General features: G+C 54.3%; 1 protein-coding gene across 4 annotated transcripts in view; it reads right to left on the reverse strand.

Moving 5' to 3' along the window:
- Nucleotides 1-205: 205 nt before the first annotated feature.
- Sh3tc1 (SH3 domain and tetratricopeptide repeats 1) overlaps nt 206-14,213 on the reverse strand; it is a 42,808-nt gene continuing 28,800 nt past the window's right edge. For 2 of the 4 annotated variants that reach the window (NM_001359895.1, NM_194344.2), the window contains exons 10-18: nt 13,887-14,020; nt 12,671-12,712; nt 8,888-10,567; nt 6,377-6,557; nt 4,877-5,027; nt 3,611-3,733; nt 3,283-3,433; nt 2,737-2,933; nt 206-594 (exon numbers count right to left, since the gene is read on the reverse strand). In NM_001359895.1, coding sequence (NP_001346824.1) covers nt 337-594; nt 2,737-2,933; nt 3,283-3,433; nt 3,611-3,733; nt 4,877-5,027; nt 6,377-6,557; nt 8,888-10,567; nt 12,671-12,712; nt 13,887-14,020 — 2,917 coding nt within the window. In that variant the 3' untranslated portion in view covers nt 206-336. The remainder of the gene's footprint in view (nt 595-2,736; nt 2,934-3,282; nt 3,434-3,610; nt 3,734-4,876; nt 5,028-6,376; nt 6,558-8,887; nt 10,568-12,670; nt 12,713-13,886; nt 14,021-14,213) is intronic. The other 2 variants (XM_006503904.3, XM_006503905.3) reach the window with 1 other exon arrangement.

Raw genomic sequence — 14,213 nt, forward strand, 5'->3', positions numbered from 1 at the left:
GGAATAGAGGACGGAGGTAACTGATTTGCCAAGGCCACACCATGAGAGAGCCAGCAGAAGGCTTTGCTGCTGGATTCAGTCCTCACTGCAGACAAGGTGGGGCTAGGCTGCAGTGTGGGTCCAGAAAAGGATGGGTCATGGGGCTGGGAATGGGGCACAGCCTGGGCTCCTGGGGAGGCATATCACACACCTAGAAGATACCAGAGTTGCTGAAAAATATTTACTACTGTTTGGTCCTTCAGTTCCCCCCAACCCTCAGCAAAATAATAATAATAATAAGTTGCCCACACCCCAAGAAGAGGAAGAGTCCCCTTGTATATGCCCCTTCTCAGGTTGTCAGGATGGGTGGCCAGGGGCCAGCCAGGGTGCCCGGCCACAGAAGCGCTGGGGCACCAGGTTGGTCCTGCGGAGGTTCAGTTCTGAGGCAAAGGTCCTTGCTTTCTGGTAGAAGAAGAGGGACATCTCACGGTCCACGAGGAAGTGGTGGTAGATGGTAGCCAGGCGGGTGTAGATCTTCAGCTGGGCTTTCTTGTGGCCCAGGTCCACGGCTGCTGCCAGTGCCAGCTGGTAATACCCAGCTGCATCAAACGGGTCCTGTGGGCAGATATGTCGGACTGTGCTAAGCCAACTCACCGGAGTGGGGGTGGGGTGCCTGGAGCATCCCCCCACGGACGACACGATCTCAGGGTCACTCTGGTATATCTACTCATAACCAGCAGCAGTGGGCGTGGAAATACTTTGAGTGACCTCCAAGGACTACATGGTCCCAGTATCCCTCTCATACACAACCCACCATGATGGTGGACCAACAGAGCCGCATCAGGATACTATGGGGATATCCCATCTTACTGAGTCACAGCCAAAGCTTAGCCTTTTCCCCCAACATGGCTGGAGATTTCTGGTCTTTGTGTTTGGAGATCTTTTGTTGTTTTTGTTCTTTTTTTTTTTTAAGTATTTATTTTATGTGAGTATACTGTCACTGTCTTCAGACACACCAGAAGAGGGCATTGGACTCCATTACAGATGGTTGCGAGCCACCATGTGGTTTCTCGGAATTGAACTCAGGATCTCCAGAAGAGTAGTCAGTGCTCTTAACCACTGAGCCCCATGTATTTGTTCTTTTTTGGGGGGGGGTTGGAGACAGGGTTTCTCTGTGCAGCCCTGGCTGTCCTAGAACTTGCTCTGTAGATCAGGATAGCCTTGAACTCAGAAATCCGCCTGCTTCTGTCTCCTGAGTGCTAGGATTAAAGGTATGCACGGCCACCACCCAGCTGGACATTGCTTTTTAAATCTGTTGCCACTAAGGGTACACCAGCTTGGGTGCTGGCTCAGAGCAGCTCCAAGTCCCACCCAAGTGTGATCCAGAGACCCAGATGACCTGGAACAGCATTATGGCCACCCCTCAGTTCCTTCCTGTGCACACATCCACGTCGTCCCTTTCCTGAAGCTCCCTCCGTCCTCCCAGATCCCAGAGCCTAAGGCCTTGACCTGCCATGGCCTCTGCTTCTCTCCTGAGCCTCTCTGCTGTCTGTATCTGACCTTGCCTTACTTCTAGTCACTCAGGGAGTGTACAATGCATTCCCAGGAGGAGGTGGGTCTCCTGGGACAGCCGGGCCTCACTAGCTCTGGGGAATTCCTGGGCCCCTGTTGTTGAGTGTGTACATGTGGCCCACATCACTGGGACCTAAGATGAGGTGTGACACCCCCACCCCCAGCCACTCTCAGGTCAAGGTCATCTTTGCCTCAAACTCAGCATTCTAGTAGGATGCAAACTGCCCCTGGACACACCTCACAGCAATCTCCTGAGACCCCACCCAGCCTGCCTTCCCCCCTTCCACATCTGGGACATCTTCCTCAGCTGGCAACAAAGTCCAAGATCTAACAATGTCTTCTTTGTACCAGCCCCACAGAGCCAGGACCCAAGAACAGAGTGGACCACATACAGCAGATGGTAGGTACTCTTCCCCCTGGGCCTAAGGCCATCCCTCCCTGGCTCACTCTGTGACATGAGGAAGCATGAGAGGTACCCAGCACCTCAGCAGGTAGAAGGTCTGGAGGAGAGGGTACTCAGCTATGTGGGAAGCCAAAGTGTGTGCGCATGCACCTGTGTGATAGCCTGGATTCACACCTGTGCCTGAGCTGTGACCAGCAAGGATTCAGAGAGGCAGGCTAGGATCAGTGTACCCCTTCCTGAACCTGAGTTTCCTTCACTATGAGGCAGGATGCTATTATCTCCACCCATCCCTCCTAGGTGACTAGGAAAGGCAATGCCATGGAATTCCAGTAAGGAATTGTGGACAAAGGCTGACATCCTGGGTGGGCTTCCTGGAAGAGGCACCATGGTATGGGCTGGATTCTGCTATGTGAGTGGTCAATGTTCATACATGTCCTTGTCTCTTTCCATTCCTTTGGGAGAAATCACCGCATTCAGGAAGCTTCCTAGTGCCTTTCCCACTGCTGGGAAAATATGGTGCCCTCTGCCTTCTGTTTGTTACATGAGAGGGCCAAGTCTGACCAGCACAAGAGGGTAGTCCTGTCTGCCGACCTCGCTGACTTTTCAGAGTCAGGTCTGGCTCCAAGAGAACGTGAGGCCATTGCTGGGAGACAGTGACTACAGTGTAGACCCCACACTCAGGTGGAACAATGACTCTACCCTAGGCTGAGCCCCCACCCTTCCCCGCACTCAGACAGAGCAATGAATGTACCCCAGGCTGAGCCCCAACCCTTTTTGCCCACCTTCAGGTCATAGAAGATGATGTCACCCAGCACCAGGTAGACCTTCACATAGTACAGGGTCTCCTCATCGAATTCCAGGGGCGAGCTGCAGAGTGACAGGGCCTTGAGGAAGAAGTGCTCAGCCAGTTCCCCGTGGCCCAGCCGGTGGTGCAGGGTGGCTAGCCTGTGGTAGGCCACTCGCTCATTCAGGCGGTCACCTGGGGGAGGGGGGTGTGCAGGTGGAGGGGCAGGTGTGAGGACACTACCCAGTAAGGCAGGCAGGCCGAGGACAACCTACACAAGTCCAAGTCCCCCCCACCCCTGCCGCCCGCCCCTCCGTGTGGAAAGCAGGGCAAGCGGGCCGGCATGTGGTCCCAGCAAGAGAAAGAAGCAGAGAAAGCCCCCGAGCTTTGCTCTCTCCTAAGTCCCTGCCCGCTCTGTGCTCAGCCGTGGGCTAGGCACTGCAGGCTCAGCAGAGCTGCTGAGCTGTTCCCGCAGGAGATGGGAGAAGCCAAGCCTCCACACCTGGGACTGGAGGCCAAGCAGAGCTGAGGGCTGAGGACTCACCTAGGGTGATGCTGAGTGCCAAGGCCTCATGGGCAAACTCCAGGCCCTCCTGGGGTGCCTCCAGCGCGGACAGAAGGGCCACCAGCTTGTTGCACAGGCGCAGTTCCACTTCCTGGTCTCCTACAGTCACAGCCAGGGGCAGTGCCCGGTCCTGTTCATATACTGAGGTTAGGTATCTGCAGTACCCACCAAGCAAAATTCCTCCTAAGCCCACATGTGTGTGAGGAACTGTCACCTCCCTTTGGTCTTTCCATGGGACAGAGGTTGGTTCTGTTCTGACATCCCAGGCTGGGAGCTGGGGTTACCCCCACATAGAGTGGCCACTCACCCGGTAGAAGGACACAGCTTTCTCCCGCTCCCAGGTCCCATTGAAGAAAATGTCCCCTGCTGCCTCAAACAGTTCCAGGCCCAGCTTGGGGTCCCCAGTATACAGGGCTGCATTCTGTGCCACCTGTAAGAACCAGACGTTCTCTAGAGATTGTACCTTCTGGAAAGGCCGTGTCTCTTGAGACATGGGTCTCACACTTGGAGACACCAACCTCCCTCTGTCCCTGTGGGTTTGTGGCTCTGAGGAGAGGAGCTTTCAGGACCAGAGAGCTAGGAAGTTTCAGTTCAGCTGCATCCCCAGAGCCTAGCAGGTGTGGGCTGCCCGGGTGAGCAGGGAAGCACTCGGGCCTGGCTTTTGACCTGCCCACTATGTTGGAATCACAGCTGGCTGCCCCTCCTGTGGTTTCCCACCATATCCTATTCATTCCTGACCCATCCATACCCACTTCTCTCCCATCAGTGCTACAAGACAGAGCCTGAGGCTGGGGCTTCTCTGCTGTGTTCAGGGATGCCTGCAATGCCTGGTACAGAGTAGGTGCACAAAAAACATCTGCTCAGTGATGAGATAATAAATACACCCTCGCTCCAGCTTCTAGGCAGGACCTTGATATTCTCTCCCAGCAGGTGGCGCTAGCTCCCCACCCTGGCTCAAAGCTGCTTGATCTCCAGTCAGATGGCCCTTCCCTGGGCTCCTGGATCCTAGATCCTCACTTCACCATGCCACGCCTGTGCTCCTCATCTGTCCAGATTGCCGAAGCAAGCTCTTCTGTGTGCAAGCTGAGAGGACACATCATTCCTACGTACACTAAGCACTTGCTATGTACTGACAAGGGTGGGTACTATGCGGGGGCCCACCTTCTGCCCGGGGAGCTCAGATGGTTATCAGAGAGGCTGGGCATGGAGGGGAATTGAGGAAGCCAGAGTGGGAAGGTGCACAACTGTGATGGGCGGGTGAAGAGAACACGTGGATGGGCATATGGGTGGATGAGGGGATGCACAGGTGGGTGGGTGGACAAATGAATGTGTAGTGAAGAGGAGATGTGATGGATGGATGAGTGGGTAGGTGGATGAAAGGATGGATGGGTGGATAGATGGCTGGTGGGTCAACGGGTGAGTGAGTAGATGGGTGGATAGGTGAGAGGGCAGAATAAATGGCTGAGTAGACAGTTAGGTCAATAAGCAGGTGGGCGCAGGGCAGTGGGTGGGTAGATAGGTGGGTTGGGTGGTGAGGGAGGGAGCCAGTGCACCCTGCCAGCACTGAGCGCACCTGGATGTATAAGTCCACCAGCTCATTCTGACGCAGGATATAGTAGATCTTCCCTGCCTGCAGCCAGGCGCGTGCCTCCTTCTCCTTCTGCTGCAGGTCGATGAAAATCCCCAGGCTCCGTTTAGTGTAATCCAGAGCCGACTTGTAGGCCCTGGGGTCAGACACAGGCATCAGAACAGGATCTGCCTACAGAACGGCCTGGAAGGTCAGGACCTGAAGGAATCCTCCGTGGGCAGCACCATGTCCTGCCCCAGGCACCCAGTCACAGCATGGAAAGACAAAGGCAGTTCTTCCGAGGGAAGACAGGGCAGCTATGTGTAAGGAGGCCTCTATGTGCCATCAACCCCAGCATGCTGAATCCAGCCAGTAATGGCTAGCTGTATGTCAACTTGACATAAGCTAGAGTCATTTGGGAAAAGGGGGTCTCATTTGAGAAAATGTCCCCACCAGGCTGGCCTGTGGGTAAGCCTACAGTATGTTTTCTTGATTGATGTGTGAGGGCCAGCTTACTGTAAGCAGAGCTACTTCCAGGCTAGTGGTCCTGGGCATTTTAAGAAATCAGGCTGAGCAAGCCAGTAAGCAGCACTCCTCCATGGCCTCTGCATCAGCCCCTGCTTCCAGCTTCCTGCTGTGTTTTGAGTTCCTGCCCTTTCTTTCCTCAATGATGGGCTATGATATAGAAATGGAAATGAAAATAAACCCTTTCTTCCCTCAAGTTATTTGTGGTCATGGTATAGAAACCCTAACACACAGTCTGTATTCTCTGAGAGATATTGGCATACGGCAGAATTCAGATCATTCACCAGGGCTTCTTAAACTTGTATATACTGCAGTGTTACAGAGGACTGCTCTCAGCAGCGGCTGGCCCTGAGGCCTGGGTGGGGCTGAGAAACTACAACATGCTCCAGGGGAGATGGACAGCAGCCCAGGGATGTATCCAAGAAGTCTGGCTCCAGGCCACCGTTCCTGCTGTGAGTCTGTGCTAGGACAGGGGTCTCTCCTGTTTCCTCACAGGGTCTTCCCTGCTCTGGTGCCCCCTGCCTTAGGAGAGGTGTCACACTGAGGAGTTTCCCAACTGGCAGGCTAGCCAGAACTTCAGTAGGTCACACCTCCAACATGACCCTGAGCCTTGGCTCCAGGGTAGCTAGTTGGCTCTGCCCTCTGTGGTGAGAAGCCTGGAGAACACATGGCCACCATCGGACATCTGGTGGGTGAAGGACACCCACCTGGCCCCAGGCTGACAACTAAAGACTAGAGGCAGGTAGGGGTCAGATTACAGCAGCAACCATGGCACGGGGAGGTTGAAATGACTGTAGTGGTGACCCTTGTTTAACCAAGAGAACAAGGGTAGGAGGGCTAGTCCCCCATCAGAGCAGGGACCATGCTGGGACTCCTATATCATGAACAATGAATGGCATGCTCCCCAGCCCTGGAGCATTGAGGTTTGGCTGGTTCCTGAGGGGAGGGGCTCTCCGGGGTTTCTGTGCCCCGCCCCCTTACCGCTCAGTGCCCAGCGACAGGTAGAGCTGGCTGATGGCCTCCAGCAGCTGTCCCTCCAGCACCTTGTTGGCGGTCTTGCGTGCCAGTGCCAGTTGGAACTCGTGGTAGATGACACATCGCACCTCATTGGGCATCACCTTGCTGTAGAAGAGGCACAGCTTCTGCACAGCCTGTAACTGACCTGGGTGGGGACAGCAGGAGGATGTGTTACTGTCATGATGCAATCACCTTTGAGGCACCCCAGTGCCTGTGTGTGGAAGGGCTGAAGGCCCCATTCTATGACTCTCTCTTCCTCACTTCTGAGCTGGGTCCTCAAAAATCAGAGATCTCAAGCCCAGAGCCAGGCTATAGAGCCGCAGGTCTGTAGAGAAGCATACCATGGGCTTTCCATCAACTGGAAGCAGGGAAGGTTGTAGTGCTGATCAGCTCAGCCAGGCCAGGGGTGGATCCTAACCAGGCGTTTGCCCTGTCCACACCTTTTGTTTCTGTCTTACCACACCTTCCCCATCTCCACCCTGGCCATCAGGCCAGGGAAATGGCAGCTCAATATAGTCGGACACACAGACAGTACGTAGCCAGCATCTTTCCTGGCGCCTGCCACGTAGGACAACAAAGTCAGTCTACATCAGGCTGTGCTCTACCCATAAGCCCAGGCTCCACCCAAGAGGCAAGGCTCCAAACCATGGCTCACTGGACTATCCCAAAGCCAGGGGCTGGGAGCCATGAGGCATTCTCAACTGTCAAGACAACTTGGAAATCAACACAAAGGCAGAAGGCTTAGCCATGCCATAAGCAAACCAGGTCTTGAGGGTTCAGGTCTGCTCAAGGGCTCATAGGGCAGTCTCTAAAGACACACTCCAGGCACTGACCAAGTCTCAGGAAATGCAAAAAGATGGACATCATTGGGAATGTGTTCTTTGGCTACAGGGCAGCAAAATAGAACTACAGAATGAGTTCAGGGCCAGGTAGTGCAACTAGTGATGACTTCTCTCAAAGAAGACTGGGAATACGGAACGGTTCCAGAGCGTTCATCTAGCACATGTGAGACCCTAGGATGGTTTGTTTAGTTCTGCTAACCAAACAGAGGGACAGACAGAAAACAGTAACGGTAGAAAGTCTAGTAAATTCATGGATACATGAAAGTTCAGCTGCCCATTTCCGAATAGCCAGAGGTTAAAGGAAGAGACACAAAGGAAACAGAAGCATAGAAGTTTAAGGGATTGGAAGTTAAGGGTTGGAGACATGGCTCGAAAGTCAAGAGCACTAGCTTCTCTTGCAGAAGACCTGAGTTTGATTCTTAGCACCTACATGGCACCTCACAACCCTCTGCAACTCCAAGTCCTTACCTGCTGAGGGATTTCCTCTGTGGCTCCCTTTACACAAACCATGTCCTTAAAACCTCATGTGTATATCAAGTTCTCTGCCAGAGAACAGACTCTAACCAGACGCACCTCCTCTCCATTTCCACAGCCACAGTGAACGAGCATCCTGTAGACTTGATGGTTCTCCAGCCCTCTTGGGAAAGGGGGCAAGTCATAGGCTAAGGTTCCTGATGATGCTTAGCCGCCCCCTCTCCCAGCTGAGGCTTACCATTCAACACTGCAAAGTGAATGGATTCAGCAGCCCCGCCCTCAGCTCCCCCAGCACTCCCTACTCGGCTAACCTTTCCTCAGATCATTAGTCAAAGAAGTGTCCCCAAGCCACAGGCTGGAGTAGAGCTGCCCATGACCATCTGTCTCCTGTCCAGCTCCTGGCCCTAGCAAGAACGTGGTCCCTCCCACCTGTGGGTGGAGCCTGGATTACACCTGCACAAGGTCCTTGTAGGTAAACCTGACCGGCTCTGAAACCTGGTGACTTCTAATGAAGAGGCCATGTGAGGTGGTCAGGGCAGCAGAAGACAGAACCAGAGGTCCAGCTCACAGAACCCCAGGCTGTGTTAGCTCAGTGGGACCCCAAGTCTCCGTGTTATGTCTGGGAGGGCCTCCACCTCAAGATGGGGCAGTAGGAAGGGGTTGTGGCGTCCTTAGAACAGTGATTCTCAACCTTCCTAATGCTGCAACCTTTTAATATACTTCCTCATGTCTTGGTGACCCCCCAACAACAAAATTATTTTTGTTGCTATTTCCTAGCTGTATTTTGCTACTGTTGTGAATTGTAATGTAAATATCTGTTTTGCGATGGTCTTAGGCAACCCCATGTGAAAGGGGTCAATGGGCCTCCCCACCCTACTAGGGGGTCGGGACCCACAGGTTGAGAACCACTGTTCTACAGTGTGGTACTCTCAGCACACCCTTCACATCTAGCCCAGCGCAGGAAGAGGTGGAAGAAGTTTGCATCAAAGGTAGTGGCAAACATCTCCAGGTTTCCATGACTCAGTGGGAGGTCTCTGTCCCCTGCCTCCCACCCCAGGGTGTTCTGAGGGGGGAATGGCATGCTTTCTCAGAAGCCAGCATGACCCACGCAGACCCCAGGAGGAGGTGTGGAGGGGGAACAAGGTCAGTCAGTACTTACTCTCCAGATGGTCTGTCTCCACGGCCACCAGAAAGGCCCACTCGTAGTAGCACTTAGCCTGCTGCGGGAGGGCCCGGCGTGTGCACAGTTGGCCCAACCACAGGAGCACCTGGGTGAAGTCCCGGCCACACACGCCACTGGGCACCTGGGAGAAGAGCCCCACAGCCTCGCGCAGGTAGTGCTGGGCCAAGCTGCGTGCACCAGCTTGCAGACACAGGGCCCCAAAGTTAGCCAGGACCACTGCCTGGCTCTGCAGGTGGCCCTGTGCATAGGCCATGTGCAGAGCTCGGAAGTAGCCTTCAGCAGCCTGTCGGGTCCTGCCCATCCTCTTCAGGGCCATGGCCACCATGTTCATCATAACACACTCCTGGTCCTTATTGGCCACGGCTGCATCTGAGATGCACTTCAGGATGTCCATGGCTACTAAGCTGTTCCCACAAAGCATGTGCAACCAGGCGAGGGCCACCAAGCGGTCCACGACAGGGTGGACCCCAGCTGCAGTGTCAGCTTCTGCAGCCTGAGACATGAAGGCAATGGCCTGGCTGTACTGCTGGTGGTGACTGTACAGTTGAGCCAGGCTGGCATAGAGCGGCCCACGCAGTGCCTGTCCTGTGCCAGGAGCCAGAGAGGCCAATGCCTGTCTGAGGTAGTAAGCAATCTGGGAGGGAAGGCTATGACCTGCCCTCCTTTGGCTGTTTGGCCCAGGAACATTCTGGAGTACCAGGTCCACACTCCTCAAGGAGCCAGGCAGAGAGCACCTTGTCCACAGTGAGGACACTCTGAGGCAGCTCAACGCCAGATGGGGCAGGCATTTCCGGCCATAAATGTCAGCCAGAAGCAGGTAACAGTCTTCAGGCCATGAGGCCTGTGGGCTCCCTGCATCCCTGTTGAGGCGAAGCAGTCTCTCCAGGTATGGCAGGGCCTCCTCAGGCTGTTTGAGGTGGGTGTAGTGCCTGGCCAGCAGGAAGCAGGCCCGGGCCTCGGCCTGTGGGCTGAGGCCACAGATGACCCTGCGCAGCGCATACTTCAGCAGCTCCGCATCTGCGTTGCAGGAGTGGCCGGGTGTCCCCAGGAGCAGTGCCGCTGCTTTGGGTGCCACCTGCACACACTTCTCTGCGTTCTTCTGCTTTAGGTACACAGTAGTCAGGCTGCTATACACTGCCGCCACCAGGGAGAGGTCCCCAAAACTCCCCTCCAGAGCTCCCAGTGCCTCTTCAAAGTACACCCGGGCCTGGGATAGTTTGAGCTTTCGGGCACACAGACGCCCCAGCAGGAGGCAGAGCCTTGCCAGGGCCATGCTCAAGTCGACTTTCTTGGCAACTCCTCGGGCCTGTGCCAATCGTTCAGCCAGCTCTTCTTCATCATCAAAGCCATAGAGTGCGGTGCTCAGCCAGGGAAGTGAGATATCGTACAGGCTCCGGAAGTGGGCCCCATAACCAGGGGCATTCAGGACCTGCAGCAGTGAGTCCAGAGGCTCGGGGTCTGTCCAGTCATCCTCAGGATCCAGGCAGAAGCGGGGCTCCTCAAGGTCCAGTGAACTCGCTCTTCTGGACACCCCTCCAAGGCTCCAGGACACCGGGGCTTCGGGGTGGTCAGGGCAGGCCTTGCACTTTTCTAAAATGTTCTTTACCATCTGCAGAGTCCCATGTGGTTCTGGGTTCAGGTGAGGCAGAGACATTTCTAGAAGTCACAGAAGGCCAGGTTGGATCAGCTGTGGCCCTGAGTTCCAACTTGACCTGGGTGGTATCCCCCACCACTGTCCCCCACCCACTGTTCCACTAGCTGCATGTCCCTGCTGCTCCACTTTCTGGACGACACTTTCTGATTCCAGAACACTAGAGTTCTGGTTCCTCTTGTCAACCTTCCTGCCCAGAGTTTTCAGAGACCCCGAATGCTAGAGCAGAGGGGTGGCTTGCAAACAGAACTGAAAGCCACCTAACCATCGGGCCCACAGTCAGATTCCAACCAGAGGTGTGAGACTCTGTGGGCCCCTCAGACTCTAGAAGCCAGGAAATCACCGACAGCCAATTGGCACAAGTAGTCAGCATGGGCTCAAAGGCTGCCACATAAAATAAAGTTAAGCATCATGTCTATCTGCGGGACCTGTGTGCTGGTGTCTAGGGAGGCCATATGGGGAGCATAGCTCAGCGACAGAAAGGGTACCTAATGTGCACGTGGCCTGGGTTCAGTACTCAGCAACACACACACATGCACACATACACACACACACACACACACACACACACACACACACACACACACACACAAAGAGAGACAAAACTAAAGACAATGATGGCAGGGAGGTTGTGGTCATTGGCCTCAGCCATCTCATGTGAAAGTGGTAGCAGTCTCCTTGGGGAATGATCCCAGGGACAGTTTACTGATTGGCCAGTGAGCACAATCTACCACTGCCTGCTTGTGGGCCTCAGTCAGGTATAGTAGACCCAAAGCCACAGTCCTCCATGAGGGCAGAGTAAGCACACACCTATTTCCTACTGGGAAAAACACAGGCCTAACATGGAGTTATTAGGAAGGAAATGAATGAACAAAGGCTCTGGGGTTAATCCTTCACTGGTATTAAACAGCCGCTTTGCTCTCAAGTATGAACGTTAAAATAAGCTCTTCCAGAGGACACAGGCCTGGTTCCCTGGGATAGTTTGAGCTTTCAGCATGTGGCAGCCCACAACCAGTTCCACTGCGGATCCAATGCCCTTTTCAGGCCTCCATAGACAGCAGGCACACAGGTCATGTAGATACACACAGGCAGACAAACACACACCTAAAATAAAAATAAATCTTTAAAAAATATATGCTCCAGACAACCTGGAGCCAGATGTGGGAGCACACACTTTTGGTCTCAGCACTTCGGAAGCAGAAGGAAAATCAAGTGTCTGAGATTCTCCTGCTACATAGCATGGCTGAGGCCAGCCAGACTTTCCTAGTCTGTAAAGCCTATTGGATTGGTCTAGAAATCCCCAGCCACAGGGGCCTTCCTGACTGGACAGATGGAGGAGCCCTAGGGCCTCTGTCAGGACCTGGGCAGAGGATGGGCCACCCAAGCTACGCCATCCTCATCTGCCTCTGCTCGCTGTACCCAGAGAAGGAGGCTGGGACCCATCCCAGCAGTGCCAGCCTCCTCCTGGTCCTCTTCCTTGAATCCCAGTTAAGCGTACATAGGTACATTCCTGGGGTTATCCCAGGCCCCTCAGGGGTTCACATTTCTAGATCCCCTGTTTAGACCCTCTGGTGAAGGAGATAGCTGCAGAGGACAATTGCACGGGTATTCTGGAATGGACCCCAAGAGGGAGGGACCCCTTAGACTAAGTTAGGGAAAAGGGCTCTCCAATCCCTAAATCCAACTGCTACACTCCTGTAGTAATGTACTACACTCCTGTAGTAGTGTACTATACTCCTGTAGTAGTGTACTATACTCCTATAGTAGTATAGTCAGGTCCACTGTGGGAAATCTGGGTAGTTACATCTATCTTGAAAAGGAGCCCACAGCAGTGTGGGCTGGAGCAGGGGAGGGGACTCTGCCTTCTTGGGAGGTCCACTGAAGAAGAAGTCTGGGTTCCCAAAGCTTCCAGCAGTTATAATAGGAGAGCTCCCGGCCACCCATCCCGCATCCGCCAGCATCCTGCAGAGGTGTGGCGTTTGATGGCCAGCGACCTGCTCTCCAGTGCTGCTACCTCTGTCTGGTGTTCACACCCAGTGAACCTGAGCTCACCCTCGAGACTCAGCCATAAGAAGAGGACCTGAGCCCGCAGGCAGGGGAGCACCTACCTCGTTGCTCCAGCTGTTCGCCCTCAGCTTCTTCTAACCAGTCTAGAAGGAAAGGGAAAAGGGCAACAGTCACTTCCTCTACCTGTGCCCCGTGTTCTGCCTCGTGTGGCCAGGTGAATGCAAGCTGTGTAGTCACTAGCACCTATGGTGATCAGGGCCAGAGAACCCATGTTCTCAGATGTCTCCAGGCAAGGGAGCACATGTCTACCTCGGGTGCCCCTTCCCCCGCCCCCACGCCTACTGGGGGTGCCTGTGATCATTGTCAGCTTCACAGCGAGCACAGGCACAGACGCCAAGCAGCAGAACAAACCGGCTTGAGCTCCTTTTGTAGGTTGCTTGTCACCCAGGGTGGCACTTGAACCCTCATTCCCACTTACTTGGGTGAGCACTAACTGCCTGCTGGGTTGCCATAGCTACCAAATGAGGAAAAGCACTGAAGAAGACATGCATGACAACAACGTGCAGAAGAGGAAGGGCACCACCTTTGGAAGTTCTAGGTCCTGGAATTCTAGAGGTCAAGTGCCCAGGCCAACCAACAGTCATGAAGCCAGTTCTGCCTGAGCTGGAGAAGTGAGTCTGACCAGCACAGGCAGAGGACCAGCCTCAGTGCTGGTAAAGGTGCTGTCAGATCATAATGGGGCCCCACATTTTCCTGTCCACAGAAGCTAAGGGCCCAGTGTGTCTGCATCTGGTGCTTGATGACAGGACATAGGCTCCTTCAACACCCAGAGCCTCAGGACTACTTCCTTGTGTCACCAGTCCCTGCCGTCTTTGGATTCTAAGCCAGGTTGTTGTCTGTACCCAACCCTGAGGACACAGGGTTGCCTTGCCCTGATCCCTAGTGTGGCTTTCACTGCTTCTTTGGAGGATGGCCTGAGGGAGGCTGCATAGTTGGAAAGGGAGGGGAAGAGAGGGTCCCTAGGGAGTTCAGAAAGAGCCAGAAGTATCCAGCCCACGTCCAGCTCTCTTGGGACTAAGGCAATAGTACATCAACCCAGCTCGGGCAGGGAGGGCAGAGTCTGACAGTCATGTGTGGCCTTGACCAGACTATTGGGCTCCACCCATTTGCAAAACATTTGGCCCACACCCTTTATGCCAGTTTCTGCTCTTCCAGGAATCTGCCCGGGGGAAGACTCTAGGTTAAAATGACTTAGCAGCACAATCTTGTCTCCACAGCTTACAGAGAGACCAGAGGTGCCACACTCCCTGTACCTACCCAGGCTGCATGTGGTGCACACATCTGTGCCAGATGTCCTGCTCAGGAGCCGCCGGGCATCTTCGTCTGAGAAGTGGCCCTCACTTCTGAAGAATGACCTTTCTTCCTCACTGAGGAAAATGGCACTTTCCAGGCTAGGAAGATAAAAAGCAAACCACCTTATTTAGAAGAACAAATTTTCTCAAAGCCCAGGAGGCCCAGTGTGAGTGGGCAGATGGAGTTGGGCCAAGAAAGTCATCTTTAGGTTAACCAAGTTTAGTGTCCTTCCAGGACTTTGGAACAGAGCCACAGGCCAGCTGAGTCTCCCTCCTGTGTGAGCCAGGTGGC

Source organism: Mus musculus, chromosome 5, assembly GCF_000001635.26.
Source record: "Mus musculus strain C57BL/6J chromosome 5, GRCm38.p6 C57BL/6J".
NCBI classification, from domain to species: domain Eukaryota; kingdom Metazoa; phylum Chordata; class Mammalia; order Rodentia; family Muridae; genus Mus; species Mus musculus.